This window comes from Panthera uncia, assembly GCF_023721935.1.
Source record: "Panthera uncia isolate 11264 chromosome B2 unlocalized genomic scaffold, Puncia_PCG_1.0 HiC_scaffold_24, whole genome shotgun sequence".
Classification (NCBI taxonomy): domain Eukaryota; kingdom Metazoa; phylum Chordata; class Mammalia; order Carnivora; family Felidae; genus Panthera; species Panthera uncia.
Window position 1 is genome coordinate 90685485 of NW_026057580.1, and position 26722 is coordinate 90712206.

The 26722-nt window shown below is 36.1% G+C and overlaps 2 protein-coding genes across 10 annotated transcripts in view; both read right to left on the reverse strand.

The window, feature by feature from the left end:
• Nucleotides 1-26722, reverse strand: part of AHI1 (Abelson helper integration site 1) — a 222134-nt gene that overhangs the window by 156878 nt on the left and 38534 nt on the right. For all 9 annotated transcript variants that reach the window (XR_007462863.1, XM_049654404.1, XM_049654402.1 and 6 more), the window contains 7 exons: nucleotides 23938-24070; nucleotides 19881-20004; nucleotides 13078-13307; nucleotides 10894-11000; nucleotides 7884-8002; nucleotides 4992-5122; nucleotides 2961-3101 (listed from right to left, as the gene is read on the reverse strand). Coding sequence is in view for 8 of the 9 variants with exons in the window: in XM_049654404.1 (XP_049510361.1) it covers nucleotides 2961-3101; nucleotides 4992-5122; nucleotides 7884-8002; nucleotides 10894-11000; nucleotides 13078-13307; nucleotides 19881-20004; nucleotides 23938-24070 (985 nt within the window). In the remaining variant the exon portion in view is untranslated. The remainder of the gene's footprint in view (nucleotides 1-2960; nucleotides 3102-4991; nucleotides 5123-7883; nucleotides 8003-10893; nucleotides 11001-13077; nucleotides 13308-19880; nucleotides 20005-23937; nucleotides 24071-26722) is intronic.
• On the reverse strand, nucleotides 8010-8988 carry LOC125938932 (40S ribosomal protein S12-like). The gene has a single exon (XM_049654411.1). It carries the CDS (start codon nucleotides 8887-8889, stop codon nucleotides 8515-8517), a length of 375 nt encoding a protein of 124 aa, XP_049510368.1. The 5' UTR covers nucleotides 8890-8988; the 3' UTR covers nucleotides 8010-8514.

Below are 26722 nucleotides of genomic sequence, written 5' to 3' on the forward strand. Positions count from 1 at the left end.
GAAAAATGAAGTAAATATATATAAAATGCTTAAAACGGTACCAGGAACAAAGAAAGTGCTTTGTAAGTACTAGTTATGATTATCATTACATGTAGAACAGGATCCTAGAGATGAAGGTAGACAGATATTAATAACAGAACATTAACTGCTAGAGCCTAGGTTCATAAATTTAATTCAGTGGAAGCTGTTTTCTTCTGACTAGTACTCTGTTATTATGGGAATCCTAAAAGTACATTATTTGTGGTACTCTGTGACTAAATTTTGTATTACTAGATGATTAACCCTTTCAACACCAGGCAAATAAAACTGCCTTCTGAAAGTAAAAATTGTGTTCCTTACCAAAAACAGCAAAAAGTCAGTAGAATGAAAGACCCAAAAGACCACAACCTGAACATATGCTTAGCAGGGAAAGATGCTTGCTGACTCTTCACAGATTTTGCTAGAACTGAAAGACAGATGATACATTTAGCTACCATTGTGGTCTCATTCACAGCTTATTCAACTTATAAAAAAAAATGAGTTTGCTCCATTTTCCTTGAAAAATGTCTAAACGAATGAGCAGCTCTGATAAATACTATTTTAAAATCATGTAACTATTCTATATCTTTCAAATTTTATACCATTAAAACATTTATATAAAGATACATGTAAACTTTATTTTCAGACAAGAAAGTCTGGGCAAAATATTCCTGTATTAAAAAATAAATAAAATATAAGGCAAACCTGTAAAAGATTAATAATAAATACTATATGTTTTAATAAAAAATCTAAACACTATTTCACTTGATGATTCTGGCCTGTATTTAATAAGTAAAATTTATTTTTGGATCGAAAACAACTTTCTGTTTTCTTATGAATATATACCATTCACAAGAACTGTGCTAAATCTTGGACTGCCTAGGATTATGTAACTTCTTCCTAAGCTTCCTCATTTTAAAAATAAGCAACAAAGAGTTAGGAAAATGTGTTGAAACATTTTGAGTTTTGTTTGTAAATGTATCAGTATATTGAAAATTGTGTTCTAAAATCATGGTACAAAATAATTTAAATTCCATGTGTATTATCTGAACTTTTTAATTTCTGAAACACTTTGAATTCCTTCCTTTTGACAGTAATATAGTATAGGTATAACATGATGTTCTTAACTTCATGATTTATTTTCTAATACAACTGACCCCAAAAGGTGCATACTCTAATAAAGGCTGTCAACAGAATGAATGAAAGGGGAAAAAACCCTTTTTTTCAATTCCCTTTCATAGAGAGGTGCTTACCAGCATATTAAAACCTAAAGTACCACAAAGTCAAGTATATATGGGTTAAATGAACATGGTAACAACCCATCTTACCTTTTTCCTTGTTTTAATATAGTCCTTTTCCATATATGAAGTACTTTCCCAGTGCCCGACTCACAGATTCCCCACAAATGGCTCTCTTAGGTGGCACAGGTATTAAACAGTAGTGGTACCACTTACCAGATCAGGAAATGGAGCTTCAGGAAGGCAAGAGGCTTGCACCAGGTCACTACAGCAACAGAAAGGAACCTAAAACCTCTGTTTTTGAATTCCTAAAAGCACTCTGCTCTTTCTACTGACATTTCTAGAACGGACTTCTTAGTCTATGTGCCTACTGCCTCAAAACCAAACTGGCAAACCCACTGGGCTAATCTGATGGAAACCCTTGATCCATGACCAAAAATTACTGAATAAAAAAAGAGAAGAGTGGGACTTTCACTTGCATGTGTAGTGAAAATTTCCAAAGCCTAAAAAAAAGCACATTAGGAATTAAATGAAGACTGCTGTGAAACCTCTAAAGGTTCTGAGGAAATAACTGCGCTGCTGATTTCTGTACAACAGTCCCAGGTTAAGAATAAGTGCCTAGGTGTAACTCTCTTTCACAGGAAGATTTAGAGTCGGCACAGAGAAAGACCTGTCTCTGGATACATGTTTGCACCAGTCACCAGATTTGAATATGCATTAGAGAAACTGGTTACATCTTGGTAAGATTTTTAAAAATAAATTTCAATTTTACAAATTATTTTCTAATATAATTTGCCTGGAATAGCATAATAATAATAATACCCATTCAGTGATCAACAATTTCAGGCTTAGAACTTAACTGTTTAATAATTTAGCACTTATCACAACCATTAACAAATAACCAATTAACGCTAACATTTCTGTGTGATCTGCGTGAACACAGTAAACGTAACCACTTGTATTTCATTTACATTTAAAACTCTTTGCCAAATAATCCCACATTCATGTTACCTATAATGGATGTATTTGCACATTTATGCATTTATGACATTGTATGTAAGCCATCCTAGCTTAGCAAAAACAGTGAATGATGATATATGACATCCTAATCAAATCAGAAACTAATAAAGACCATTTATTTTTGAACAAGATTTAATATATAAAGAAAATGGAACTGTAATTTTGGGAGTGACAGCACTATCAATGCGATGTAGAACAATGAAATCCTAATTTCAGGAAAGAAATTAAGGAAATGTATGAAATACAGCATAAATCCAAATAATTCTAAGAATGCTATATTATTCCCGAAAAATGTGTCCAGAATCTTTATTTCTTTATTTTTTCTCAGAATGACGGAGCAGTGTAATTTTAGAGTAAAAAAAGACATTACATTTCCAATTCCAGATCTTGTTTCACTGACACTTGATTTTTTTGCCTTCCTTTTAGGTTAAGAAATTCTTAAAACTATAACTTATTACAACTATGTGCTCTGGTGAAAAACAAATATGGAATAAGAAATTAAATATTCAACTGAAAACATTAAAGATCCATATTTCCTAAATGTTATTTACCTTTGAAATTTAGTTAATACATTCTCAAATAATTTTTAGGTGAATTTGACTTGTGATGACTACCTTTCTATGATTCCAAGTCTAAAAGTAAACGTTCCTCGAAATATTCTTTACTTATCAGCAGTGAACTTACCATGGAAATCATAAATATACAGAAGAATTGGCTCATTCTGCCCAAATGCACAAAATGCAACCATATTTTCAAGTGGGTGATAAGAAATGTCTCGAATGGGTGATTTGAATGGCAGGTCAGAATACATCGCAACTTGTTCTCCTAAATAAGAAAAGACATTCAATCATTTGTACTATCTCAAATATCTCTCATTAGAAGATTATTCTGCAACTTACTAAAATAATTACAGTATGTAATAATAAAGCTCATATTATTTACATGAGAACTTCAAATACTTAAAAATAGTTGAGTAACTCTTAAGTTTTAAAAAAATGTTTATTTATTTTGGCGAGGGGGGGGGAGGGGCAGAGACAGAGGGAGACACAGAATCTGAAGTGGGCTCCAGGCCCTGAGCTATCAGCACAGAGCCTAATGCAGGGCTCAAACTCACGAACTGTGAGATCATGACCTGAGCTGAAGTCGGACACTTAATCGCCCAAGTAACTCTTATATCTATTTTTCATCCTGTTGGACCTTTTCTACTCTGCCTCTTCAACCTCTTCAATGAGGTTTTCCAGGCACAAAATAAAAACAAAGAACTTACTAGTAGAGAAGTATCTGACCCTGAAATCTGACAGAGCTGAGCAAATGCCAACTAACAAAGAACTCAGGGAGAACTCATAAGGAACTTGCAGGCTCTAAAACTGAAGATACTGTCTGGCTGAGGGAGATCTGGTGGGGAATAAATTTTTCTATTTTTTTTTCCCCAGAGACTGAGATACCACCTGCTTTAAAGATATATCTGATTATTAATGGCTAAAAGAGACCTACAGTAGAGGCCTAAGGAACCTATGAAAAACAGAACTCACAAAGCAAAGAATCTAGATCTACTTATTGAAGGAGAAAAGAGATTTAACACTTCCAAACCAATCCTAAAGTATCAAAACACGGTAAGAAAAAAAAAACAACACTAAGTGAACTGACTAGTCAAACATGTTAAAGAAAAGATGGAGAGACTGTGGATTAAGGACGGGCACTTGTGATGTGAACCAGGTGCTGCGTGTAAATGCTGAATCACTAAATTCTACATCTAAAACTAATATTACGCTGCATGTTGACTATCTGGAATTTAAATAAACACTTGGAAAAAAAAATTAAGAGAATAAGCACAGTGAACCAAATACTACTGATTAAAGATATTTTAAATTTTATAAAATCTCTCAATTTAGTGCTAAGAAATGTTTATGTGGTTTTAGCTTTTCTTTTGAAAAGCAAAGGTGAGGCACAAATGAATAATTAATTACAGTAATTGAAGTAAATGGTGTTTTTTTTTCTTTTCTGTTTTAAAGATTTTATTCTTAAGTAATCTCTACACCCAATGTAGGGCTTGAATTTACAACCGTGAGGTCAAGAGTTCCATGCTCTACCAACAGAGCCAGCCAGGCGCCCCGCCCCGGGTAAGTTGCTATTAAGTTTCAGACATCAAAACTTCGACAGGAATATGTTTGTTTCCAACAAAATATATTATAGATATGTAGCCATTTGTATACTCACTTATATTCCAAATTCAGCTTATAAATATTTTGTATTTTGCATTACAACCTTAATTAAATACTTCTCTTAATATAGGATAGGGAATATAGTCAATAATATAATAATTTTGTATGATGACACAGGTAACTACACTGATCACTGCAAGCATTTTGTAATTATGTAACTGTTGAATCATTATGTTTGTCATACAGCTTAAACTAATATAATATTGTATATCAACCACAATAAAAAATACTTCTCTTAAGATTGATAATATCTCATTATAAACATTGAATTATAATGTGAAAGATATCAAAACAGTAAAGAACAGAATGTTAATACAAATTTAGACTGCAGCTTAGTTCCATTATCAGCTTTCCCATTTTCCATTTTGATAAACATAATTGAGAACCTGAAATCAGAATTTCCTTGAAAATTATTCCAGAAAATGGTAGTTTTCACCCTTATTCAAAATAAAAACAAACCAAAAAATATTTTTAAGATAAATGAAATACTTACCTGTTTCTGGGTTCCAAACGTATACTATACCATCCTCACTTCCAGCAAAGAGAAAAGTCCCACATGGTGTCAAAGTGCTATGAATCTTTTCCCGATAATTTGCTGCACCTACAAATTTCCTTGCTGCTAATCTATAAACAAAAAAGATTTCACACATATAACCTGTCTTAACCATGGAAAAGACTGGTGGTTAAAAAACAAACAAACAAACAAACAAACCCTTTTCTCTTAAATACTTCACCTGCATTTAACGATTTTTGAGACTCTGTTACATGGGAGACATTTTATGACGGATGTAGAATAAAGAAAGAGATAGTCCCGGAGGTCAGGGAGTTTCTAATTTAGCAGGACAGAGAAGGAATGCATCCATGTAAAACAGAAAATGGATACAGAAAGTGCCATAAAAGAACAAAAAGAGTACTTTGCAGATTTGGATAAAAGTGATTATTTCTAGCTATGCAGAGAGAGCCTATATTATAGAAGTAGCATTTGAGTTGGTTACTGAAAAATGTACAAAATTTTTATACTCATATTTTTTCCAGGTAATAAATTAAAAAAAAAAAGTTTACTTACTTTGAGAGAGAGAGTGTGCACGAGTAGGGGAGGGCAGAGAAAGGGAGAGAGAGAATCCAGAGCCCAACAAAGGGCTCAATAGCATGAATCAAACTGTGAGATCAAGACCTGAGCTGACTGAGCCACCCATTTACCACCCCATGTGATAAATTTTTAAAATCACACAATGCAGACTTGGGACACTTGCAGAAATATTACATAAAAATATGATTAAATCATCTATTAAATATGGTATACAACTTTCTAGACTTTTTCACTTGTGAATAATAACATTATCTTAGTGCTCACTATGTGCCAGGTAGACACACAATTGTCCCCGATTTAACAATGACTCATGAATAATGGCCCTCTGTGTCAGAGTGTATAAATTAGGTATTATCATTTTAGTAGGTATGTATTGTATCAAGTCTAAACGTACCTTAAGAAATCTTCTACTATGAGACAACAGAATATTCCCAGCTTTCTCCTACCATGAACATGATTTCTATGAACAAGCTTGTGTAATTGTACTTTTTCCCTGCTTTATAACTATTTTCACATAAATTCCCAGACCTGAGGTTACTGGGTCAAACATTTCTAGAGTCCTTGCTATACGGTGTAATGTTTTAAGCACTTTGCATGTGTAAACTAATTTATTCCCCGCAAAACCCTTACAAATATGGTATATTATTTCCCCTATTTGAATGAGGAGGAAAAGAGAGGCACAGGATGGTTAATCAGTTAGTCAGGGATGGAAAAGGCAGTATTTGACTCTAAGCAGTTTGCCTCTAGAGCTCAAGCATGATTCTACGCTGAATACTACATACTACTTAAAAAGAGAATAACCAAACTTCTAAGGCCTGACCTTCTAAAATCTGGCTCTAATCTCTACTTCTAAAACTCTCAGGGCTCCTAGGTGACTCAGTTGGCTCAGTGTCCGGCTCTTGGTTTCGGCTCAGGTCATGATCTCACAATTTGTGGGATCGAGCTCCGCGTTGGGCTCTGTACAATTCTGTTTAGGATGCTCTCCTGTTTATGATTCTCTCTCTCGCTCTCTCTCTGCCCTTCCCCTGCATGCATGTGCACCCTCTCTCAAAATAAATGAGCAACCTTTAAAACCAAAGAAATTCTCTCTCAGCACTCCTTATCAAGAAACTTATGCTTCTACAGATTTACCCACCTTGCCTTGAACACAACTTCTATTAACCTACCTCTGAATTTTATTCCAGGCTTTTCATGTTTTCCACCCTCCTGACAACACTTCTATCTTCTCTAAATTCCATCCATCCTTCAAGACCAAGCTCAAAGGCCAGCCTCTCCATAGAGCCTTTAATAGAAGACTATAGTAGACCTATCATCACCTTTACTATTGCCATGAAGGATATAATCCTCTTATTATGTATTTATCTTCATTAAAAAAAAATACGTATCAAGTGCTTACTATCAGCCAGGCATAACATAGGTACTATGTATGTAAGAAGAATAAGCAGATTCCAATCCTAGAAGATCTCACAATTTAGCCTCATTAAATGCTTTGTGAGTTATTTTGGAGGCAGTTCAACTAGATTATAAACTCCTAATGAACTAATTCTGCTAATCATTCTCTCATAGCACTGATGTCAGTACCCTGAACAGCTCCACATAAACACTGAAGGCCTTAACAGTTAGCCCTAAAAGATAACTGCAGAATAAACTAGTGTAGACTACCACATTTTCCTTTCAAAATACAATAGTGACAACTAACAGAACTAGCCTTCTCTTGTTTGTTTTACAAGTACTATTAACACCAAATAAGAACCATCAGAAGACCATGCTGGTTTGTCCAGAATCCCGCTTCTCTGCTTTTAACATTAAGGATACTTCCTTTCCTTATTTAGAAATAAAACAGAATAAGAAAAACAAGGACATGTTAATCAAAAGCCATCTCATTCTGTTATGGTAGTATATCAGAGCACTACGCTATACCAGTATCATAAAAGTAAAAGATATCTAAGGCAGAAGTTTCTTCTTTTTTTTTTTTAATTGTGACAACAAAGAGCAACTGACTATATTTCTACTTCAGAACTATTCACATTTGAGCCAGAAAACTCTTTGTTGTGAGGTGGGGGCACTGTCTTATAAACTGTAGGATGCTTAGCAGTATTTCTGGTCTCTATCCACTATATACTATCTGGTCTCTATCCACTAAATACTAACATTCAAAAATGCTTCCGGACACTGTCAGATGTCCTCTAGAGGGAAAACTGTCTATTTAAAAACTACAGCTGCATTTTATAAATATGAATTAATTCATTTCTTATTCTATGAGTGCTTAATCTGTCAATACTGAAATATACTTACATTCGGAGATCCATAATTCTCAAAGTACTGTCTTTGGTATGGATTAACAAGCGTTTTCCATTGGGATGAACCTCCAAATAACTTATGGGAATCCCCTTAAACTCACTCTCTTTAATTTCCTGAAATGATTAAAAAAGATTATAAAATATTAGCACTGAACAGTTTACTGAATATGAAGCCTCTTTTAGAGTACAAAACTAATTTGAAGAAGTCATTTTCAATTATAATTTAAAGCGCCCTTTAAAATTGCTAGCCAAAGAATTCCCAATGAAGGTTGAAAATAAAGCTGATAATATGTATTTTTTGACTGTTATATACGGCTACACTTAATTAGCATTATTGTAGTATATTCCCAAATAAACAGCACTTCTTAAAACATAACTTCTAACATTGAATTTTCTTGCTTACCATCATATAAGAAAGATTCTAATTTTTATAACTTCAAAAGTTAGTACGGAGTTAACTTTCAAATTCTATTTCAGTATGAGATCATTTTTTCATGTACTTATTTCCACTTTATCCTGAAAAAGGTATGTTACTGGCATCTTATTCTGAGCTCATTTAATTTAGATTGTAGTTTTAGGGATTTTTTTTTTTTTTTTAAGGAACAAGAACCAAGATTTTTATTTGTTCAATTCTTGCATTTGAAGTATTCCTCAATGACATCCTTGGCCTGAGACTCTCTGCCACAGATAGTCTTAACCACTACACAACTGCAACCAACCACTTTATAGGATTTTCCCTCCCTGTTAATTTTACAGAGGCCGACCCATTCCCCCAGTTTCCTGTCGTCATCAACCTTAATGAGGTTGATTTGGTGTTCAGCACAAAGGGCCTCCCCACCAACTTGACATACAGAGAGAGGCTCATCCCAGTTGGATGCAAGCAGACAAAGACGGGCTTGATGCCTGTCTAAGGCTTTGACAGCTTCGCGAATTCCACGTGCTAGGCCACCGTGGATGAGGGTGGTCTCCAGCACCTCTTGTAAAGCAGTATTAATGTCCATTACACCTCCAGCAGCAATGCCTTCCTCCCTGTGGTGGTGGGTTATGGTGGAGCCAAATCTAAAGTGCACCTGAGCCTCCGGGATTTTTTTTTTTTTTTTTTTGATAGTTATTTAAGGCAGCCATGGAAGACTCCTGGCTAATGATGTCAAGAAAGACATACATACTGAAGGAAAATCTGCCTGGATAAGCCTCACAAGGAAGAATTACTAAAGCAAAACTGCTCAGACTAAAGTCCACAGAGTCAACAGAAAGTCTGCTTTAACTGCAGGCAGAATTTGGAATTAGCCTTCATGTCCTTTGAGGCTCCGACATTATGTTTTGTCGCCAGTTCCTAGAGGGGTCTCCTCTTCAGGGGAGGTTTGGCACCAGCTGGAGTACAGAGGGCTACAGTTCCGGGAGCAGCAGCTGAGCCCACGCTATCGCTGTCTGACACTGAGACCCACCGCTAGCTCCTTTTTAAAAGTTACAGAAAAGAGCCAAACACTGACAGCACAGATGGGGGTTATACTAATTGAACTACAACAACTTGGGGTCGGGGATGCACTGTTGGGGGTCTGAGAAACATTTACACAGATGCAAAGGTGCAAAATCAAAAACACAGAGCTGTCTAACAAGTTATGTTAGGCATGAATTTGACAAAAGTGCTAGCAGGTCTAGCGTTTGTAGTATCTGTTAATGATTTCCTTTATAGTTTTCTTTATCGTACTCATCTTCAAACTAAGAACGCCCTAGTTCTGAAGCCCGTGTCCTGTAACAAGGAGTGTGTGCAACAGCACACGGACACTTCATCTTAAGGGACAGCTGAGTATAACCTCACATGTCTCACTGCTGGCTGAAGAGAACCACATAAGAAATCAGAGTCTACAGTTTGTTCTAGGGCATTAGCTACTGAAAGACATTCCAGTTCATTTCCTGACTTTTTATTTTGGACTGTCTCAAGTAACTACCAGGCTGTCGATTTTGAAGATAAATTTGCCTTTTAGCTAGCTACTATACTGAGGTAAAGAAACACACGATATTTAACACAAATAATAGACTTCGCATTCTACACGCAAATTACTGGAATAGGCGACTTTGGAGTTTTGCCGATCCCTCAGATATATAAGAATTAGAAAGTTCTTTTCAAAGTGTGTGAAATTAATCTACAACACGAATTCCAAGCCATCAATCATTAATCTGAGAGACTAGATGAGAATGACTAAAAATAGAATAGACAGTTTTTTAAACAGATCTGATAGATTCAACTAAAGTTCATAAAAATTCTTTTTCACTTAGAGCGTCTTTACTTCAAATGAGGACAACTGTTATAGAAGAACAAAAACTTAAGAATAAATTATAGCATATTAGAAACTATATCAACTTATACAAAACTCAAGTTTAAGAATTCACTTTGTATTTTTAACTAAAAAGTACCGAATACGCACCAACAAAATTGCTTAATATACCAGCCACCTTAAAAACACTCCGAAAATGAAAGATTATTCATTTGTTTCTGCCTACTTAGCAAAGTTTAAATGAAAGCAATTATAGTGATTGAATAGTAGACCCCACTCATAATTACTTAATTTTGATTACATCATTGTGAAAGACACGACTGTTAAAATGTTGAGCATGTTGTTTTTAGAGTGATGTTATTGGGTCAAAAGAAAGAATATGAATAGCAGATAACAGAAGTTATGACTTAGAGATGGTAATATTAACATATGCCTCATTTGGGCATAATTTCAGTAGTGGATCACTGAACGCCATATCACAAATTAGGGTTCAAAATAAGGAAGAGAAGTCTGACCAAAATGAAAATTTTCACTAAGTTGCTATATCACCAATTAGCCATCAGGAAGACTTGATAATTAATCAATGATAGCTTGCAGGGACTGAGAAAAACTTCACTTTTCTTTGAGAAGAGAGAACAGAGTGTCCTGACATCATATTTTTAAATTCATGTGGTTCAATTTTTTCTAATTTCTTTAATTAAACCCTAAATATGAAGTATGATTTTATACCTTATTTACACTCCAGTGATGCACTGAATGTGGCACATCATTAACTCTGACATAGGTATTCCAAACAACAATCTCCCCTGTGCAATCTCCTGAATACATGTGATGACCTATTTAAAAAAAAGTAAAATTACTCTTTTATAAGTGCTACACACAGGTAGAAACAAATAATATGAAATGGGTAAAACACAGCCCAGTATAACAAAGAAGCAGAGGGGTATTAAAAGGTGTTTTAGTGAAAAAAAAAAAAAAAAAAAGGCCAAAAACCAAAACACAATTTGTAGTCAAATCCCAATGATCTTTAAATGAATTCTTCACTCTACCGAATTACTTTTGACTTATTTCCCTTTGTCACTTACTTGAACTTGAATACAAAAAGAAATGAGCATCTTAGTGCATTTGTATATGGTTCAAATTATAAAGCCAAACAAATTATTCGAATTATCCAATATGTCTGTATTGCTCACTTTCATTAACCTATATAATCTGTTTTGTATTCCTGGAAAAACACCTATATTTTATACATACTTTTAGCAAAGTGCCTGATACCAGTAGAAACTCAGTAAATGATCAGGGAATGAATAAAATAAAAAGTAACAGGTGCTTCAGTTTAACATACATTCTTAGAGTCAAACCCTCTCATAGTTGAATGGAACCTCAGAGACCATCGAATTCAACTTCACACCCACTCAGGAATGTCTACCACACCATAATGAACAGACAATTGTCTAGCAACTGTGAACTTAATATTTTACAAAGCAGCTATTCAACTGATGAACTACTCTGTACGCTAGAATGTTCTTCCTAATTCTGAACAAAGAATATCTGCCTTCTGCAGCTTTGGTCCCATCTCTACCTACTGGAAGCAACACAGACTGACTTTCTTTGTTTCATGTATAAAGGTCTTAGTCAAATATTTGAAGAAATTCCTTCCTCTTTTCATAATCTGGGTTACTTCTACTATGACAAAGTTTACAGACACCTTTCTATCCTTGGTTGACTTTTCTAAATGTGTTCCAATTTTTTAACATCCTTATAGTTAAAATGAATATATTAGCAGTATTGTCATTTTGATCTGGATCCCATACTAATTAATTATAGCTATAGTCTGTATATCCAGCGTCTGAAATATTGTGAAGGTATATACCATAATCATACAGATTTTGTGAGGAATAAACTAGTTTACACATGTAAAGTATTTAAAACATTAAACCACATAGCAAGGACTCTAGAAATGTTTGACTCAGTAACCTCACATCTAGGAATTTATGTTAAGAAAATAATAGTGCAACAAAGCTTTATATATATATATACACATATATAAACATATATGTATATATATACATATATATATATAAACATACACACACACATATATATAAATAAAATTCGTATTCATAGAAATCATGTTCATGATACGAGAAAGCTGAAAACATTTTAAGCATTGCCGATAATAGAAAATGTTTTTTTCTTGAAAATTTCTTCAGATACATTTAGATGACTCTATAACATATACCTATTAACTGTTAGCTGAATGCAGTGGTGCTCAGTACACAGTGTAAAATACAGGTTTCTCCCACTATCTATCTAATATTCTTTTGGTATTTCCCGTTCTTCCTCATTTTAACCCTTTCACTCAAAAGCCACTTAAAAAAAAAAAAAACCTACTGAGGGGGCACCTGGTGGCTCAGTCGCAGTTAAGTGTCCGACTTCCACTCAGGTCATGATATCACAGTTTGTGGGTTTGAGCTCCCATTGGGCTCTGCACTGACAGTGTGGGGCCCGCTTGGGATTCTTTCCCTGCCCCTCTTCCACTCACACTTTTCTCTCTCAAAATAAATAAATCTTAAAAAAAAAAACAAAAAACAAAAAAACCTACTGAGGGGATAATCACCAATCCAATGAAATATATTTATGAGATATGATATATGACTGGTTCTCACAGTAAATATTAGTTGAATATAAATGTTTAGGAATTTAATGAACTTAAAATTACAAACAAAACTCCGTCAGTGCTAAATCTGTGCCTACATCTACCACATGATCTGCAAAATGCACATATGTACAAATACGTACAATTATCAATACACAAAATCCCTCTCAAACTTAAAAAATTATCTTGGTGAAATAAAATTAAAAAAAATTCTTCATGCAACTATCTTTCATTTGGAATATATTGTGACATACCTTCAACATCAAAACAGAGAGAGTTGATGAAACTCCTGTGTGTGTCAAACTGTCGGATCAATACGGCAGGATCCTCTCTCATATCAACTTTCCATATCCGTATCACGGAATCATAGCACCCTGTAACCACCACCTCTTTCACAGCGGGATGGAATTTAGCCGTGTAAACAAAAGAAGGATGAGGCAAAACTCTGAAAGTACTGGTACTATTTATTTCATTTTTCCATATCCTGGAAAAGGATAAAAAGTTATATATTGCTTCTGAAATGCACAAGTTTCTAAAACTTTCTCTAAAAACACAGCCAATGGGACTCAAGTAAGCAATGATAACAACCAATGGTAAACTAAATTTCCTAACAATCAAAAATAATATGATCAAAGATTTGATGGCTGGGGTTCTTTACAGTTTGACAAAGCTATTTCTTAGTTATTATGAACCACGTTAATTTGTCTACTAATTGTAACTATACTGTAAAATGAAAAATTATATTTGGATAGGTCTGTTTTTCTTAAACATACCTACTTTTGTCATTGATTAAATACACACTGTATAGTTGGTAAAATACTGCATTTAGTACATTACACACAAAAAATAAAATCTAGAGAGAGCTTTAATTATTCCCCACTTAGGTTGTGTATATTGCTTTTGCAAAGTGCTCACTGTAGAGGTTTAGAGAACAAGATACTCCATTAACCTTATATATGTAATTTCATAGCATAGATAAAGAACATGATCTCAAAGACTTAAAAGCTGTAATAAAATAACTGTATGAATACTTGCATAAGATTAAAATAATTATGATTTTTGATAGAAAACAGACTACCTTACACTAAATAATCAACTTATGTTCAACACTCTCGTTATCTCTTCCTCTAAATAATGGACAATTTTTAAAAAGCAGTGTTACTGTCACTGCTACAGTCTTGACAAAAGAGTAAATCTCAAGCGTTAAAATTGTTATGTCAGAAACTCTGCAATTCTAGTCAATGTGTAAAAATTGGAAAAATCTAACAACAGACAGCTACTAAATGAGTGTAGAACACTGTTTTTTTTTACTAAATTACTAGAATTAGAAAAATATATTAATTTTTTAATGAGATTTACAGTTCATTCTTTTAATTACTACCTAAGAACTAAAGTAAATTAAGTCCTTTTCAAAATTATTGAAGAAAGAAAAAATATGGTTGCCATTTAAGAATAACATTCTATGCATTTTTTCAGCAGCTGCTTCAAATACAGGATATGATCTTCAATTACTAGGAATCCAAACTAATGATGAAGGAAGTGAAAGAACATGTTTTCAAGTAAAAATAAAGCATGTATGTCACTGCATAAACATTTTTACCATAGCAATACTTTCAATGAGTGAATGCTGCATGAAATAGAGTACTTAAAGAACAAAATCATTAATTTGTGATTAATATTGTGAAGATTGTTTAAAAGATGAAAACTTCAGTTGCTTGCTAAAAAATGTCAGTGGTATAATCTGAAATACTATATAGCGGATAGAAATGAAGCAATCATACCTTAAAAACAGCTAAATTAAAACAGACACAGCATTTTTGGGGGCACTTGGGTGGCTCAGTCGGTTAAGCGTCTGACTTTGGCTTAGGTCATGATCTCACAGTTCAAGGGTTTGAGACCTACATCTGGCTCAGTGCTGACAGCTCAGACCCTGGAGCCTGCTTTGGATTCTGTGCCTCCCTCTCTCTCCCTGCCCCTTCCCTGCTCCTGCTCTGTCTCTGTCTCTCAAAATAAATAAATGTTTAAAAAAAATTAAAAAAAAAATCCAGACACAGCATTTTAAAATAAAAATGAAGCTTTTTATGTGAAGACCTAACTGGTGTGAATGATGGCTTTCATCAAGCAAGCAATGGTTGAATCCAAGAACAAAAGAAACATATTAATGAGTCTGGGGGAAAAATAGGCTAATCACAAAGAACAAGGAGATACTCAAACTTGTAATGACTAGGTGAGCGCACAAAAAAAAATTATTACAACTGGGTAAGAAAAAACATGAAGTTAAACAGTATGTGGGATTAAGGGTGGCATAGGGACCTATGTGCCTAACTGGAGCCATTACACATGGGAAAAACTGGATTATTTTAGGAGTTGCCGGTTAGAGAAAAATACAAATTATCTGGATGACAGCTAAAGATTTTGGTTAAACTTACATGGCAGAGAGCTATCCAGTGGGAAACAGTTGTACTCAGGAGACACTAACATGTGGTGTGGATCCCCAGGAAGATGAAAGAAACAGCCAGAGAAACTCATCCCTCTGCCACTCTTGGCATTACCAACTCTAATTCTTTTCCTTTTGACATTAGCTTATTCATTTTTAGTAGTCCTTACCCCTTTCAAAAACCTCACTCTTTTTGGTTCTAGTCACAATGTTTCTCTCTTCACTCAGTTAATCTACACATTATTTTTATGATGCCAAGAGCTCTCAATCAGTATAAATTTCAAAGCTACAAAAAGAAAAAAGTATACTGTACTGCAACATATTATGTGCGGTGTGGAAAAATCCAAGAGTCTTCAAGAAATGGTTAAATCTGAGCTGAGTTTTAAATGATGACTATGAGCCCATGGTGGCTCATAAAGGGCACTTAAATGTTTGCTGAGTCACTGAGTTGGGCAGGAAGGCTAGGAAAAGGGCATTTAAGCACAGGAAGAGGAGGCAAGGCTACAGGGCACAGGGATTTCAAAGAGGGTAAGATACTAAGGGCATTTCAAAAGACTGTGTGGGTGAGGCCGAGGGCATATAGCAAGTGCACAGGACAAGGGTGTAGGGTCAATGAGAAACAAGCTTGTTATGCCATGCTAAGGAACTGGAATATTTTCTTTTTCTTTCTTTCTTTCTTTCTTTCTTTCTTTCTTTCTTTCTTTCTTCCTTCCTTCCTTCCTTCCTTTTTCTTTCTTTCTTTCTTTCTTTCCTTTTTCTTTTACAATTTTTAAAATGTGTTCGCATGTCCTCATGTGAGCAGGGGAGGGGCAGAGAGAGAGGGAGAGAGAGAACCCCAAGCAGGTTCCATGCTGTCAGTACAGAGACTGACATGGGGCTCGATCCCACCAACCTGACCTGAGCCAAAATCAAGAATTGGATGTCCAACCAACTGAGCCACCCAGGCGCCCCGGGAACTGGAACATTTTCAAAAGGGTGGTGGTAATCAAAGACTTCTGAAAATCAAGGCATTATGAAAGATGGTTTTGGAAAGATGGAGGAACAAAAGACTGAACAGTGGGAAAGTTCAGCACCAACAGTTTAAGAGCAGATAGCAAGGGCCTGAATGATGGTAACACCAGTGAGGACAGAAAGAGTGTGACAGAATGGTGAGCCTTTTAGAAGGGTGAACCGACAGACCGTGGCGCTGCTTGGATGCGGGGAGGAATGGTGGGAAGTAAAAAAAGAAACGAGGCTCCCTGGGTTCCTGGCTCAGGAGACAAGGTGGATAAGGATGCCATTAAAAAAATCCACAAGAGAACTAAAAGAGGAAAGCAAAGTTTTGTGATTATCAGCAAGTCGGATCTGAGGTGCCACTGGACAGTCCAGACAGAAGTATGTAACAGAAAGTGCAATTCAGAAAAAAGTGGGCACTAGAAGTCACAGCCTATGACTGAGACTCCAAACCGGGAAAGATGAGAGAGACCAGGTCGAGCACCCCAAACCAGGGAAGATGACAAGAAGAGGATTCCAGGAATAAACATCTACAGAGGATAGGCAGAGGAGGAGGAACAGGAGGCAGGGAATGAGAACTGGCCAGAGTCACAATAAAAAGGAAACAGAAGAGGTTGTCAAGGAAACCATTAACTGAGAATATTTGAAGACTGGTCAATAATTAAGTACTGCAGTGAAAGCAAACAGTATAAGGACCAAAACTGGCCCTGGGATCTGAAAATCAGCAAGTGACTGCTGACCTCTTGAAGAAGGTTTATCTAGCAGAATGGGAGTGAAAGCCAGACTAACTGGGTTGAAGTAAAGACAATGTGCATAGAATGCCCTTGATGGTGTAGAAAGAAAAATAATGTGGTAGTCTGGAAAGGAGAAAGAGTTGAGAAAAAGATTTCTTAAGATAAGAAGATGTGAACGTATTTTTAGGATGACAGGACAAAGTCAATAAACAGGAAGATAGTGAAGAGACAAGAGGTAGGAAACAGAGCTGCAGACTGAAGGACTGAGATTAAAAGCATAGATCAAAGAGTGGCCGGAAAAAGTGTCTTTATTCACATTTTTGTTAAGGCAGCAGACAGAGATAAAGATGGGTACATGATAGACACTGGGTGGAAAACCAGAGGGAAATACAAGAAGTGCGTGTCTGGCTTAATTTCACTGTAAGCTGAAGGCATTCAGCTAATGAAAGTGGGAAGATGTGACTCAGTGTACAGAACCTGAAGTGCCATGAGGCCTGGATATGCCGCCAGAGAAATGAGGGGAAACAGCTGAATTTTGATAAGGAAAAGGATTGTGCAGCTGAGATGAGAGCTCAAGTGATTTTAAGACTTACAAATCCAGTCAGGCCTTGGCAGGGTTATAAACTGTTCTCTAGTACAACCTGGCATCAGACAGAATGGCTATGCCGAGAAAATAAGCAGACCACAGGTTGTGGAGGATAACGTAAGGAGGGACGCATAGCAGGTTCCCAGCTACACAGGGAAGGAAATCAATGCTCACCAATTACTACCTTTTGCATTTAAATATAAAGTAAACGGTAATGATAACATCCTAATCAATTAGACATCTTATATTAAAAAGGAAGCTGATAAGACTAGTAAAAGAAGGGATCCAGACGCAAGGAGTATCTGCTACAAAGTGTGTTAGAAAAGCAGGAAGCAGAAGAGTGAAGTCAGAGGGGATCGTGAACTGCTCCAAGTATCAGCTTCTTAGTGTATAGAAATAGTAAGTGTTGGGAATGCAAGCTGGTGCAGCCATTCTGGAAAACAGTATGGAGGTTCCTCAAAAAACAAAAAACAGAACTACCCTACGACCCAGCCAATTGCACTGCTAGGCATTTATCCACAGGATACAGGTGTGTTGTTTCAAAGGGACACATGCACCCCCATGTTTATAGCAGCATTATCAACAATAGCCAAAGTATGGAAAGAGCCCAAATGTCCACCGATGGATGCATGGATAAAGAAGATGTGGTATATATACAAAATGGAGTATTACTTGGCAATCAAAAAGAATGAAATCTTGCCATTTGCAACTATGTCGATGGAACTGGAGGGTATTATGTTAAGTGGAATTAGTCACTCAGAGAAAGACAAAAATCATATGACTTCACTCATATGAGGACTTTAAGAGACAAAACAGATGAACATAACGGAAGGAAACAAAAATAATATAAAAACAGGGAGGGGGACAGAATAGAAGAGACTCATAAATATGGAGAACAAACTGAGGGTTACTGGAGGGGTTGTGGGAGGGAGGATGGGCTAAATGGGTAAGGGGCACTAAGGAATCTACTCCTGAAATCATTGTTGCACTATATGCTAACTAATTTGGATGTAAAGTTTAAAAAATAAAAAATAAAATTAAAAAAAAAAGCAAAAAAAAAAAAAAAAAAAAGAACCTCAGTGATTATCAGCCAGAGTCCCATTAAAATGAAGGGTGTTTGGAAAGTGCATTGCAATTCCAAAGAAAAGAAAAAAAAAGAAATAATAAATGTTTATGTGCACCCACCTATATTTGTTGGAATCAAATTAAATGACATCTATAAAGGCATTCTGAAAAGCTGCCTAATAATACATTTCTATTACACGCAAGGTAGAGCAAGCAGCTAAAACAGTGTCAATGGCACTTCACAAAGTAGTTTTTAAAAATGCTACTGTGATACTTATTAGGTTGGAAGGGGTTAGATTATTTCATGACTGACATTCTGAAAAATGCAAATACTGACAATCTAGAAAACTCTTAAAACATGAGGCGCATATTCACTTACAAGTTTCCCCTGCTTTTCGAAAGTCTGCATTATACCACTTTGCTTTTGCCTAAGACCTGTGTTAGTACTTTTTGGTTTGTTTTCACTAACCCAAAGACAGCTGAAGAGAATTTTTGCTTTGATGAAAAAAGGAGAAAAGCAAAACTAGGGTTCAGCATCTGTTTTGCAGTGAGCCCTTACAGAGGCAGCACACACCCCAAGCAGCGAGTAGCACCGTCAAGCTCTTCCCTGGAAACCACACTCAGCATCTCCACATTGAGCTGCTCTAGCTCTGAACTGTATCTGTGAGCATCTCCGCTTTATCCCAGTTTATTGTGTGCATCCATTAGCAAGACATGTCCTTTGGTATCAGAAAAGTCCAAGAGGCTATTTTTAGGTCTGGGAACACTCAAAAACTTTTCCATATACATTAACAGTAATTACTTCTTCATTTTATGCCATTTTTGTCCTAGGAAAAATGCCATACTTTTGGAGAGCAGAGGAAACCTTACTGGCCCTGTACCACGTATAGTGCAGCACTATGGCCTGGCCCCTGCATAGAGCTAACAGTGGAGACAGACCCCTACCATTAAGAGCTTATATTTTGGGGAAAAGATCAATTGTTTAATAACCTTATGTCAAAGTATTAATCAAACAGTGTATATAATGATCACTGAAAGACACTGAGACCAAAAGTATTATACATTACCTAATACACTTAACAAAAACATCTTCAGGAAAAAAATTTTGCACTACGACTCATCTAATCAGTCTGTAGGATGCATCTCTGATAGTCGCTTGATCATCCAAACATAACTGATGCATTAGTTACTTTCCTTGACGGCAAGCAACGTACAGAAGAAGTACTTCTCAAGGATACTAACCTGGCGGTGCCATCAGATGAGGCAGTAAGGAGATAGCGATCGTCATGTGACCAGCAAAGATCATAAATAATATTGAGGTGGCCACACAATTCTCTCATGAAACGTCCAGAAGGAATTTCGTATACTAATGAAAATATTCAAAAATTAGTAGGTTTCCAGGACAGAGACTCTCAATCCAGTAATACATAAATACATAGTTTACGATAATCTGTATGTACATAAGGTAAGCACTGCCTCCAAGAATATTATCACCAAAGATATTTTAGCATAAAAAATTTCAAAGTCTACTTAAAAACAGTTTTTCATTTCCTTTAGACACAAGAATCTCCACATACAAAATTTTACAATATGCTCCAATTAACATTTATTCTCATCACTTCAAAGCAATTTTTCTAATAATCTTTGACAATCATTAATCAAATAATAAATAACATTTAAATTGCAACTCCAAAGATTCTATAATTTGGGCTTTCATGAATAAAGCATTAGTTTACTGAAAATTAAATTCCAACAGAATTTTAATTCTTTGAAGAAAAAATGTGAACTGTGCTATTGTCACAAAAGATTTCTAATACTAAAATGATTTAGTAAGAGAATTAACAAAGACCCGATCTGATTAAAAGGCATTGTGGTTTTCCTGTAAGTTAGGTTCACAATAAAATCTTCCAAGACAATGACTGAATTTAGAACAACAAAGTGTGCAAGTCTCTACTTCCACCTAGTGGTAAAACCAAATCCCCTTTAAAGTACTAAGCAGAACAGAATTACTTCCGGAATAGCAACAGAAGGACTTCCGAATATCTGCTCCCTGATAAAAACAAAGAGAACACTGCCAAAATTATCCAAATTAACTTTTTCAGAACTCTAGAAATTAAACAAAGGTTTGCAACAATATGAGGAGCATTTATTTAAGAAAAACAGCTGAATCTTGGTAAGAACCTGAGCTTCGTGGTGTTTTGACTTGCCGTGTTCCCATTCTCTTCCCCCAAGCTCCAAAGGAGCTTTAAAAATCAATAGCCTCACAACTTAAAGCCAGCAGCATAGCAGCCACAGGATGGGGCAGAAGAGGTATGAAGCTCCCCCAAATCACCATCCCCAAGACTTACTGCTATTAACACAGTCTAGCAGTTCCCTGAAAGTCTCCATTCTCAGGGCTTGGCTTTATTTAACTGGGCTCAGAGCATGCTCTGTGCGAACAGCCCTAACCCTAGGGTACACGCTGAAATAATCAGTGGCATAGCTGTCTGAGGCAGTGATGCCAACTGAGGCTAAGAAGAGGCTGAGCAAAAAACTTAAAAGGAAAACACTGAGAATGAGATGTCCATAGGGGACTTCAAAAAGACCCAACAAACTCCTGGGAATCTAGCAGGACATGTACATGTGAGTGAAAGACTCTAGGCCCTCTCTCACTCTGGCTGACCTCAGGAGGCTCTGTGCAAACATAAAGTGAAGGCTATGGCAGAGTTGCAAACTGCCTACCGCAACATGTTAAGAGTACATCCCAATGCACACACAGATCCCCTTGGCAAAGGCTGGGTGATCTGCTCAGTCAAGACATTTAAAAATCTCTAACCGTGGCTAACCACCAAGTTAAGTGAGCAGAGACTTCAGAGACAACAACAAATCCTGGGTGGGTGGGTAGATAGGAGGGGGAAGGAAAGGAATCTGATTTCCTGAACAGCCACACTGTAATAATATCTACTTCTCAACACAAAATTAGGGAGACGTGAAAAACCAAGCAGTCAACTATGGCCATACAAAGAAATGAGGCAGTCCACAGAAACTGTCTAAGAGGAAGCCAAGATGTTGGTATTTCTAGACAAAGACTTTAAGCCCACTTTTACAAATATACTCAAAGATATAAAGAAAACTATCCTTAAAAATTAGGAATAATTTTCACCAAAAAATACCAACAAAGGGACAGAAATTATATATAAAAAACCCAAAAAATTCTAGAGTTGAAAAATACAATAATGGAAATAAACAATTCACTAGAGGGGCTCAATAACAAATCTGAACTGGCAGAAAAATCAACAAACTTGAAGATAGGTCATTTGAGATTATGCTGTCTGAGGAAAAGAGAGAAAAAGAATGAAGATAAAAGAATAAAGCTGCAGGGACCTGTGAGACACCACCAAGTGTATCAACAAAGAGATGACGAGTCTCAGAAGAGAAAAAATAGGAAGGAGCAGATAGAACAATGCGAAGAAAGAAAGACTGAAAACTTCCCAATTTTGTGAAGACATTAATCCACACATCTAACAAGCTAAATAAATTTCAAGCAGACACATCATAACCAAACAATCAAAAACCAAAGACCAAATTCTTCTTCTGTTTTTTGAGACTTAAGCAATAAGTACGTCTAAATTTATATAGCATTTTGCACAAGTTGTTTTTAAGCATAAAGTAACATTTGTCACTGAAATGTTGAAAACATAAATGAGAATGAAAATAATTCCTTCACTGCCCGAAAGAAATAAATCACTATTAACACTCTGGAGTATGTTTCTTAAGAATCTTTTCTCCTTCATGAATAGGTTTTGATGAATTTTTAAAATAGCATGGCTATAATAAAACTACACAAAAAAATATGTTTTTTTTTAAACTAACATTTCATGAAAAAAATATTTATTTGATTTATTTAACATTTAATGTTTATTTAAAAAATGTTAATCAAGCCAATTAGAAGTCCCTGCTGAAAGAATAAATCTGCTAAGAAATAAACTGTGTGAGACTGAGGGAAGTTCAACACTACCTAGTGCTTTGGGCAGATGCCCATAGGGAGTGGGTTACTTCCTGCTGAGGAAGCTGGTTTTCATAATTATGCAAGAAATAAGGCAAAGTAGGGGCACCTAGTGGCTCAGTTGGTTAAGCATCAACTCTTGATTTTGGCTCAGGTCATGATCTCGTGGTCCATGGGTTCAAGCCCCACCTGGGTCTCTGCTGATATGTGGAGCCTGCTTGGAATTCTCTCTCTCCCTCTCTGCCCCTCCCTCACTCGCTCTGTCTCTCTCAAAAATAAATAAATAAATATTTAAAAAGGAAAAAAAAGTAAGGGAAAGTACTTAATGCCTTTAAGTCTAGAAGAGATGCTCACTTAAAAAAGATCTCTACTGTTACAGAAAATTTTAATATGGTTTTCTCTATATTTTTTAAATGTTTATTTTTGAGGGATAGAGACAGTGCATGAACACAAGCATGCACCTCCAGAAAAAAGGAAGAGGGAATCCCAAGCAGGCTCTTCACTGTCAGCGCAGAGCCCAACATAGGGCTCGAACTCATGAACCATAAGATCGTGACCTAAGCAAAAATCAAGTGTTGGAGGCTTGACTGATGGAGCTATTCAGGCACCCCAACAAGGTTTTCTATATTTTTTTTAGAAGCAATTTGAGAGTGGGTTTGGGCCACTGCTGACTTCTCTACCATAATGAGAAGTCGTTCTCTAGATACTCCTGAGCCAGATGTAACCCTTCTTTTTTTCAACGTTTTTTTTTTATTTTTTTTATTTTTGGGACAGAGAGAGAGCATGAACGGGGGAGGGGCAGAGAGAGAGGGAGACACAGGATCGGAAACAGGCTCCAGGCTCCGAGCCATCAGCCCAGAGCCTGACGCGGGGCTCGAACTCACGGACCGCGAGATCGTGACCTGGCCGAAGTCGGACGCTTAACCGACTGCGCCACCCAGGCGCCCCCAGATGTAACCCTTCTAATGCATATGAAATTCAAAGGCTTTCATAATTTAAATTATCACTGTTACCAACTGACCATAATGGACTAGAATTCCTCATGAGATTTATTAATGCCTGCACATTTCTAAATTTCTATTTTAAAATAGAAAATGCTTACAAAAATCCTCCTGCATGTTTTAAAAGTAAACTTACCATCCTTCATTTGGTCATTCTCTTTCTACTCCTGAATATAAATTTTATAGAAAGCTGTAAAATTATTGTTAAAAAACTGGAGGATTACTCAAATTAAGATTTCAATGAATTTTAAAAACTAAACAACGTCTTCCACATAGACTTCGATCAGATTAAACAGGCAGAATTATTACTCACAAATAATCGGATATCCGTCCCTGCTAGCACAGGCTGCTGCTAATATTCTTCCGTTGTGAGAGAAAGCAAGACAAAAACATCCTCGCTCTCCTGCATTTAGTGAGAAGAGGTGCTTGTTTGGAATACGGCAAGCCTAAGAAAACACATATTAAGAAAAATAAGAAACATTAAAATATGAAGGCTAGTTGTTGATTCAATTACTAAGTGGTAGAGCTTTATTTTTTTTTTTTTTAAGTCTCTCTACTGTGATGCAGAGAAAGAGAAAAGCAAGTAAACAGAATGATGGAAAACTATAGTAAATTATTTTACTTCCTAAAGAGGGAATCAGTTCTCCATAAAATAAAGTCAATTTATACTCAATAAATTGAGTACTAGCACTTAATTCACCTAAACTACGAAGCATTAATGCCATCATCTGGTACTCTAAAGTTGTCACTACTGCACAAAAGATATAGCCACGCACAAAAAAATGTCATATCAGATCTTTATTCCATGACACCTAATAAGTGATATTTGCTGAACCTCAACTAATTCTGAGACCATAAATGCCCTATAGGGTCTAGCTTAAGCCCAGAATGTATGAATGCTCATTTTCTCTCCTAAAATCATCATCATTTGTGGCTGCCTTCCGAAAGGTACTTTCAAAGTAATCAATCACCTCTTGTTGGTTTCTTCTTCATTAATTTTATTAAAATTTCTTCGTTAATTTTTATGAATTACCAGACGAACCCAAAACTTTCCATGTATAATATCTACTGTAGAAAATACTACTTTTATTTGTCCTAGTTCTACTTCTTCCAAACTTTCGTGAGCCTTAGTTCTTGTTATTCTGAAAGTTCAATTAAACATATATCGGACCCTTACTATATGCTACGAACGTGGTACTACCTCACAAATGTCTTTTAATATGTTCATCACAGCACCTGTAAGTAACCATTATTTCTACATACAGTTAATAAGGATTATTCAGAGGGTCAAGTGCAACTTGCCGGGCCCAGTCAAAGACTATTAGCTCAAGAGTCTGCCTTCTGGACAGGTACCAGGTACGTCACAAGTAGCACCAAGATTCAGCAGCATTATTAGCAGGCAGCATTACAAGCAGCGACTAGGAAAGTAGAATATTCAACAGACATTTCTTAGGTGTCAACAAGGTAGTGGACACCACGCTACCCATCTTTGCCCTCCATTCTCCATCCGCACATTTTAGAAAAGGAGGGGTGATAAAAAAGGATAAAAATTGAAGGAAAAATCAGGAGGTTTTATAAGCATTTGCTGCCGGCAGTAGATGCGGCTGAGGAAAACTCTGCCACACCACCAAAGTAAAATCACTGAAGCTACTACAATCTTCTTTGTATGACCAGGGTTTGACACTGTACTAGAAGAGGCACTCAATGAACAATTAATAATAAAGGTCTTGCACATCTTTGACTCTTCTCCCTTCTTTCCTACCTGTCAGTCATTAAATTATGCTGGTTTTTGTTCTATCTTTGTCTTGTATTCATCCCATATTTTTCCTTTTTGTCACCATTATCCCAAGGTTAGACCCTTTTCCCCTCACACATTAATGACTACAACTGCCTTGTAGTGGGACTCTCTCATTCTGATGTATCCTACCTCAAGATCTCCAACATGCCATGCCAGAATTAATTTGTTCTAAAATATGGTTATGAAGTACTATTATGCTTGTCTCCTACCCAAAAACTTTCCATTACTTCTCACATCCCACACAGTCAAGTATTGGGCTACCATTAGTGATACTCTACATCGTGGGCCCAATCAATCATACCACTTTATCTCTTATGCAAACTCTGGTTTCCAGCCAGCCATTTTTTAAAAAATGTTTATTTACTTATTTTGAGAGAGAGAGGAAGAGAGAGCACAGGGGAAGGGCAGAGAGATAGGGAGAGAAAGATGCCCAATCAGGCTCTGGTCAGCACGGAGCCCGATGTGGGGCTCAAACCCACGAACTGCGAGATTATGACCTGAGCAGAAATCAAGAGTCAGAGGCTTAACCAACTGAGCAACCCAGGTGCCCAATCCAGCCTGCCAAATTTCTGAGTGCCTGAATACAAGAGGTCCATTCCCATTTATTTACAACTTTGCCCCCATATTGAAACACCCTTCCCTGTCCCTCTTCACCCACCCCTAACTTGGCTGCCTTTAAAGTCTATTTCAAGCTCCCCCAACCTGTGGAATGAACCCTTCTTCCACCACTCCAGCTCACCTTCTTCATACCTGCAATTCTCAAATTGTTTTAGTTTCAGGATGGCTTCAGAGTCTTTAAAGAATTTTGAAGACCCCAAAAAACTTCTATGTGGATATAACCATATTTATCATATTAGAAATTACAATTGAGAAATTTAAAGAACATTTCTTAATTCATTGAAAAAAAATAACAAATAGCTAACCTATTAAATGTCAACATAAAGATGTTAGTCTTTTATGAAAAATAACTACATAAAATGAATTGTTCCACACTTTTGAAAAACTCTTTAATATCTTGCTTAATAAAAGACAGCCAAATGTTCATAATTGCTTCTGCTGTCACTCTCTTGTGCTATCACGTATCACTTAGTCTCTGGAAAACTCCAGTGTATACTTAAGGGAGAACAAAAGTGAAGAAGATAAACTAAATCATTATGAAGTAATCAGAATCATTACAATTCTATTATGAAAATTAGGTGACTTTGTAGACGCCCTGAAAGGGTCTCAGGACTTCCAGCAGTTCCCAAATCGCACTCTGCAATTATCATCAGAACTGCCTTTCCTCAAGACTTGTCTGCAG

Coding starts and splice junctions, on each gene's coding strand:
- LOC125938932 (XM_049654411.1), bottom strand. CDS start 8,889: ATGGACATTAATACTGCTTTACAAGAGGTGCTGGAGACCACCCTCATC.